Here is a 7,433-nt window from a genome sequence, read left to right on the forward strand (position 1 = left end):
GAGTTTTTCATCATATATTGTACTTAATTTAGGTGGTAAACACATACAATTGTACAATCGTTTTTCAAGAATGTATGAATGAATTTAGCTTCTCCCCTGTGTGACTTCTCTGATGTCTAACAAGATTTCCCACATTCTGAACATGTAAATGACTTCTCCTAGCCTTGCTCAGTGGAGTCTTGAAGGCGGGAGGTGCAGGACCTCAGTTTGCATCAATATCTTTTGTTGTCGCTGCAGATGAAGAGGGTTAAAAGCTTGACCACTTCATATGATGCAAGGGGAGCAGCAACGCAGCCGAGGCCAGTGAGAGAAGGAGCAGGGAGCCGGAGCCAGGAAGCAGGTAAAAAAAACTTCCCTTCACATGGAAGGGGGTTTGCCAAAAAAAAAGGCCAAAGTACACAACTCCTTTATAGAGTTAGTACAATGATCACCTATAAAAGGACATCTAACAAATTCCACAAAGTCTGGGATCCATGGTGGGATCTAAAGAATGAAGAAAGAGGCCCAAACACAAGGACATACATTATAAAAGAAAAACTTTAGTAGTCATTGGTAACAAGTTATGAGACACGAAAACAGAGAAGAGACATTTCCTCATCTGATCCTCATGTTTGTTACAAGGGTTTATCTAAAAAACTGATTTCCAATTAATGAAATATACTATCACATGCTGCTATATACTCCCATCTGTATTTATTTCCAGTACACAATATTTCAATTTGTGATTGTCTTATAGCCTCTCAGTACTGCTCCTATAGAGAAGACTATTAGGAGGCCTTCTCTTCTGATTCTTTATCTCCTCAAGACATAAATAGGAGATAAAGGTGATTAAAGATTTTTAAGATTTAGAAAAAAAAAGGACACCTTTACCCATATTTTATTGTTGATCACCGGCACTCATTCAATACAGGAGATCATTGCTCTATGCACCCATATACATTTGGTAGCTGAAAGCAAGGTCCCATTTTACTGCCCATCAGTGCTATTTCATTCTGATGCAGCAATGTCAAAAGGAGTATTCTGTTAGATTAAAGCCAGTTATTGACTGCTGTAAAAACATGTATGGAAAGTCACTAACGGGCTGAACATGAAGATGGCTTCTCTCCTATGTGAGTTTTCTGATGTGTAACAAGAGATGATTTTTGCTGAAAACATTTCCCACATTCTGAACATGAAAATGGCTTTTCCCCTGTGTGAATTCTCTGATGTTTAACAAGAGATGATTTTTGCTGAAAACATTTCCCACATTCTGAACATGAAAATGGCTTTTCCCCTGTGTGAATTCTCTGATGTTTAACAAGAGATGATTTTTGCTGAAAACATTTCCCACATTCTGAACATGAAAATGGCTTCTCCCCTGTGTGAATTCTCTGATGTACAACAAGAGCTGATTTATCACTAAAGCATTTCCCACATTCTGAACATGAAAATGGCTTCTCCCCTGTGTGAATTCTCCGATGAGTAACAAGAGATGATTTCTCACGAAAAGATTTTCCACATTCTGAACATGAAAACGCCTTCTCCCCTGTGTGAATTCTCTGATGTGTAACAAGAGCGGATTTATCACTAAAACATTTCCCACATTCTGAACATAAAAATGGCTTCTCCCCTGTGTGAATTCTCTGATGTATAAAGAAAGCTGTTCTATCACTAAAACATTTTCCACATTCTGAACATGAAAATGGCTTCTCCCCTGTGTGAATTCTCTGATGTGTAACAAGAGCTGATTTATCACTAAAGCATTTCCCACATTCTGAACATGAAAATGGCTTCTCCCCTGTGTGAATTCTCCGATGAGTAACAAGAGATGATTTGTCACGAAAAGATTTTCCACATTCTAAACATGAAAACGGCTTCTCCCCTGTGTGACTTCTCTGATGTGTAACAAGAGCGGATTTATCACTAAAACATTTCCCACATTCTGAACATGAAAATGGCTTCTCCCCTGTGTGCATTCTTTGATGTCTAACAAGTTCCTGTTCATATCTATAATATCTCCCACATTCTGAACATGAAAATGGCTTCTCCCCTGTATGAGTTCTTTGATGTCTAACCAGATGTTGCTTTCCAGCAAAGCATTTTTCACATTCTGAACATGAAAATGGCTTCTCCCCTGTGTGAATTTTTTGATGTGCAACAAGATATTTTTTTAAAGCAAAACATTTCCCACATTCTGAACATGAGAATGGCTTCTCCCCTGTGTGCATTCTTTGATGTCTAACAAGTTCCCGTTCATATCTATAATATCTCCCACATTCTGAACATGAAAATGGCTTCTCCCCTGTATGAGTTATTTGATGTCTAGTCAGATATTGTTTTCCAGCAAAGCATTTTCCACATTCTGAACATGAAAATGGCTTCTCCCCTTTGTGATTTCTTTGATGTGTAATAAGATATTTTTTTAAAGCAAAACATTTCCCACATTCTGAACATGAGAATGGCTTCTCCCCTGTGTGCATTCTTTGATGTCTAACAAGTTCCTGTTTATATCTATAATATCTCCCACATTCTGAACATGAAAATGGCTTCTCCCCTGTATGAGTTATTTGATGTCTAACCAGATGTTGTTTTTCAGCAAAGCATTTTCCACATTCTGAACATGAATATGGCTTCTCCCCTGTGTGAACTCTCTTATGTTTAACAAGATTCGGTTTTCTAGCGAAACATTTCCCACATTCTGAACATGAATATGGCTTCTCCCCTGTGTGAATTCTCTGATGTGTAACAAGTTCCAATTCATAACTATAACATTTTCCACATTCTACACATAAAAATGGCTTCTCTCTTAAGTGAGCTGTTTGACTTTCACTACTTTGTGACTTTGTGATTTTTATGTGACTTTTATTTTGTGTTATAGTCTGTGACGATTTAGAAGATTGGACCTGTTTAAAAGGATCAGATGATACATTTTTCTTGTGAATAGATGAGGATATATCTTGGATATTCGCATGTTCTTTATATGTATCTTGTGTGATACCACAAACCTCTACTTTAAAATCAGAAGATATCAGATGTTCCTCTGAGTTCCTGGTACAGTCATCTGCCAAGAACACAAGACATTTTATTATTCATGAATAATATAACCATAAAGTACTATTGATATTTTATAACATTTCTATATAAAACAAAGTCTAAAGAACTTACCAGTCATGGAGAAGAATTCAAGTTTTAATTGACTAAAATAGTGATAAAAACAGATGCTATTGACTGTCTGTGGGTAAATAAGGGACTTCCGAATAGGGATAAAATAGAGATAAAATAGAGTATTCCTATCAAAGACTGACGACATATAGGAGTCCCGGTCTCGTTGAATAGATGGTTTTACCACCAGTGATTGATGACAGGTAAGAGTCCCCGTCACGTTAAATAGATGGCGTTCCTATTAATATTGACCTACATGGTCATATTAGTAGATGGAATTTGTATTGATGTAACAAAGCCTCAAGAATAAAAGGAAAAGAGAGAAAGAGTTTGATGACGTGCCAATGGTGTAAGCAATGATGAGAATTAGCCATTTCTTAGGCTGTTATTAAAGTGTCTGAAGTCCCTTTCCAGAAAGAGAGAATAGGTTATCAGACAGTCCCTTTCTCTCGGGAGAAAATGTTTTGCGGAAGTTTAAGGTGTTTGTAATGTACATGCAAGAATTACTGTGGCAGAACCCGTAGGAACTCTGTTTGCTGAGAGAGAGAACAAGCAGCTACATAATATGGAAAGCTGGGTACTTGTATGAAGGGAGACAGCGGGGACCGCAGCTGTGAGTGGAGTGACGTCACGACATAGGAATGTCTAATAGCGAGTACAATGTCTGCACACTAGCACACCACCGCAGGAACCTTAAATATCTCGACTTTCGCTTGCTTTCTGACTCTCTTCTCCCACTCTCTACCATCTGTTCCCTCCAAGACCCAGATGCCGCCACCACCCTATATAACACCACAATAAGTACAGCTCTGGACAATGTTGCCCCCCTCACACACAACAAAACCCGCAAAAATTAACAGACAACCCTGGCACACCAACCTGACCAAAAAACTCAGACAAGCTTCCAGGGCTGCTGAGCGGCGATGGAATAAATACCATTCTAAAGATCATTTCACTGCATACAAGCAATCCCTCCTCATATTCAAATCCTCACTCGCTGATGCAAAACAGGCCTACTTCTCATCTCTCATGTCTTCCCTGTCCCACAGCCCCAAACAACTTTTTAACACTTTTAACTCCCTTCTCCACCCCCCAGCGCCCCCACCCTCTTCTGTCTTCTCAGCTGAGGACTTTGCCAAATACTTCAAACAAAAGATAGTTAACCTCAGAGAAAACTTCACTACACAGTCCCCACAGACCCTCTACACAACTGCTCGGTCCTCTTCTCCCAAAACCCGCTTCTCCACCATTACAGAAAAAAAACTCTCCACTCTACTCTCCAGATCTCATCTGACCACCTGTGCACTTGACCCAATCGCATCCCACCTCATCCCTAACCTCACTACAGTGTTTATCCCAGCCCTAACTCATCTCTTCAACCTCTCACTAACCTCTGGTGTCTTCCCCTCTGCTTTTAAACATGTTACCATTACACCCATCCTCAAAAAGCCTTCACTTGACCCATCTTCTTTGTCCAGTTATCGCCCCTTATCACTTCTTCCGTATGCCTCAAAGCTACTTGAACAACAGGTCCATTCTGAACTGTCCTCTCACCTCTCCTGCTCCCTTTTTGACCGCCTACAATCTGGCTTCCGACCCCACCACTCAACTGAGACTGCCCTTAACAAAGTCGCCAATGACCTACTAACAGCCAAAACCAAGAAACAATACTCTGTCCTCCTTCTCCTTGACCTGTCCTCTGCCTTCAACACTGTTGACCACTCTCTTCTGTTGCAAACGCTCTAATCTCTTGGCATCACTGACCTGGCCCTCTCCTGGATCACATCATACCTCACAGACCGGACGTTTAGCGTCTCCCACTCCCGCACCACCTCCTCGTCTCATTCCCTCTCTGTTGGTGTCCCGCAAGGCTCTATCTACACTTTTGGCCTGGGACAGCTCATAGAGTCCCATGGCTTTCAGTATCACTCTTATGCTGACGACACAAAAATCTACCTCTCTTGTCCAGACATCACCACCTTACTATCAAGAATCCCACAATGTCTATCTTCTATATCATCCTTCTTCGCCTTTCGGTTTCTAAAACTTAACATGGATAAAACAGAATTCATAATCTTTCCCCCATCTTGCTCAACCCCCCAACAGACATATCTATCACGATCAATGGCTGCACACTCTCCCCGGTCAACCAAGTCCGCTGCCTTGGAGTGACCTTGGATTCTGCCCTTTCCTTCCGACCGCACATCCAAGCCCTTTACACCACCTGCGCCTCCAACTCAAAAACATCTCCCGCATCCACGCTTTCCTTAACTTTGAATCTGTGAAAATGCTTGCACATGCCCTCATCATCTCCCGCCTAGACTACTGCAACACTCTCCTCTGTGGCCTTCCATCTAGCACTCTCGCACCCCTCCAATCTATCCTCAACTCTGCTGCCCGACTAATCCACCTCTCACCCTATTACTCCTCTGCCAATCCCTTCACTGGCTCCCCATTGCCCAGCGAATTCACTTCAAAGTACTTACAAATACATACAAGGCCGTCCATAACCTGTCCTCTCCCTACATCTCTGAGCTACTTTTCCGATACATCCCCATATGCACTCTCTGATCCTCACAAGACCTCCTTCTCTCCTCTCCTCTTATCGCCTCTTCCCACAATCGACTCCAAGATTTCTCCCGTGCATCCACCATATTCTGGAACTCGCTACCCCAACATATCAGAGTCTCACCTACAGTGGAATCCTTCAAAATAAACCTGAAAACCCACCTCTTCAGACAAGCCTACAATCAGTGACCCTGCTGCCTCTATACCGCCATGACCAACTTTACCCGCACCTACTGTGTCCTTCTCCCATACCATGTAGATTGCAGGCCCTCTCTCCTTCTGTACCAGTTTGTAACTCGTCTGGTTTATGATTAGTGCAATTGTCTGTATTATGTATGTATACCTCTTCTCATATGTACAGCGCAATGGAATGAATGGCGCTTTAATAATAAATAATAATAATATTAAGAGATACCAAAGGCAATGTGTGCGAGGTACTAAGTTTGTGTATGAAGCTCCAGAAAATTGTATTTTATATTGAGTTAAAAAAGTGTGTGTTAACCCCTTCCCGACACATGACATAAAAGTACATCATGGCGGCAAGTGACTTGATGCATTTTTAGGTACCATTACCAGGCCCTTGCTGTATCTGCCGGCATCGGTGTAAAAGCTGATGCCGGCGGATTAACCCCTTCTATGCTGCGGTCAGTGCTGACTGCAACATAGAAGTTGCTTGCGGCGAGTGAGCCCATCGTGTCCCCACTCTGCTGTGGCAGGGACCCGATGGGTGAGAAGCCAGCCCGATGCCTTGCATGGCATCGGGACCTGCCTTTTATGGAGGCCGAGGAGATCCAGTCCCAGGCCCGGTCTCCTAGGCAACCTGTTAGTGTATTACTAATAGAAAAAACTGTAGAAAAAAAAGGAAAAAGCGCACCCATTAGGTGTCGCCGTGTCTGTAACGACCGGCTCTATAAATATATCACATGATCCAGCCCATCCGATACCCACCGTAAAAAAAAAAAACGGTCAAAAAAAGCCATTTTTGGCACCTTACATCACAAAAAGTGCGATCAAAAAGGTGTATGCCTCCCAAAACGGTAACAATAAAACTGTCACCTCATCCCGCAAAATATTAGCCCCTACCTAAGACAATTGCCCAAAAAATAAAAAACTATAGCTCCCAGACTCTGGAGACACTAAAACATGATTTTTTTTGTTTCAAAAATGCTATTATTGTGGTAAAGTGAAATAAAAAAAATAAGTATACATATTAGGTATCGCCCCGTCCGTAACAACCAACTCTATGAAAACATCACATGTCCAAAGCCCTTAGGTGAACACTGTAAAAAAACTAAAATAAAAACAGTGCCAAAAAGCTATTTTTTGTCACCTAACATGAAAGTAGACATATTTGATATCACCGCGTCCTTAACAACCTGCTCTATAAAAATAGCACATGATCTAACCTGTCAGATGAACGTTGTAAAAAACAAAAAATAAAAAACAGTGCCAAAACAGTTATTTTTTTGTTACCTTGCCTCACAAAAAACTTAATATAGAGCGATTAAAAATCATATCAGAAGATATCAAAATAGTACCAATAAAACTGTCACCTTATCCCCAAGTTTACAAAATGGGGTCACTTTTGGGAGTTTCTACTGTTAGGGGTGCATTAGAGGGGCTTCAAATGGGACATGGTGTCTAAAAACCAGTCCAGCAAAATCTGCCTTTCAAAAACCATGCGGCGCTCCTTTTCTTCTGCGCCCTGCCATGCGCCCTTACAT

The 7,433-nt window shown here is 41.4% G+C and overlaps 1 protein-coding gene across 1 annotated transcript; it reads right to left on the bottom strand.

Annotated features, from left to right (window-relative positions):
* Positions 1–526: 526 nt before the first annotated feature.
* Positions 527–3,151, bottom strand: LOC121005795 (gastrula zinc finger protein XlCGF26.1-like). Its single transcript, XM_040438559.1, has 2 exons — positions 3,145–3,151; positions 527–3,040 (listed from the first exon to the last, which is right to left on the bottom strand). The coding sequence occupies exons 1-2, from the start codon at positions 3,149–3,151 to the stop codon at positions 1,074–1,076; spliced, it is 1,974 nt and encodes a 657-aa protein (XP_040294493.1). The 3' UTR covers positions 527–1,073.
* Between the last annotated feature and the right edge of the window lie 4,282 nt (positions 3,152–7,433).

This window comes from Bufo bufo, chromosome 6 (genome assembly GCF_905171765.1).
Source record: "Bufo bufo chromosome 6, aBufBuf1.1, whole genome shotgun sequence".
Lineage (NCBI taxonomy): Eukaryota > Metazoa > Chordata > Amphibia > Anura > Bufonidae > Bufo > Bufo bufo.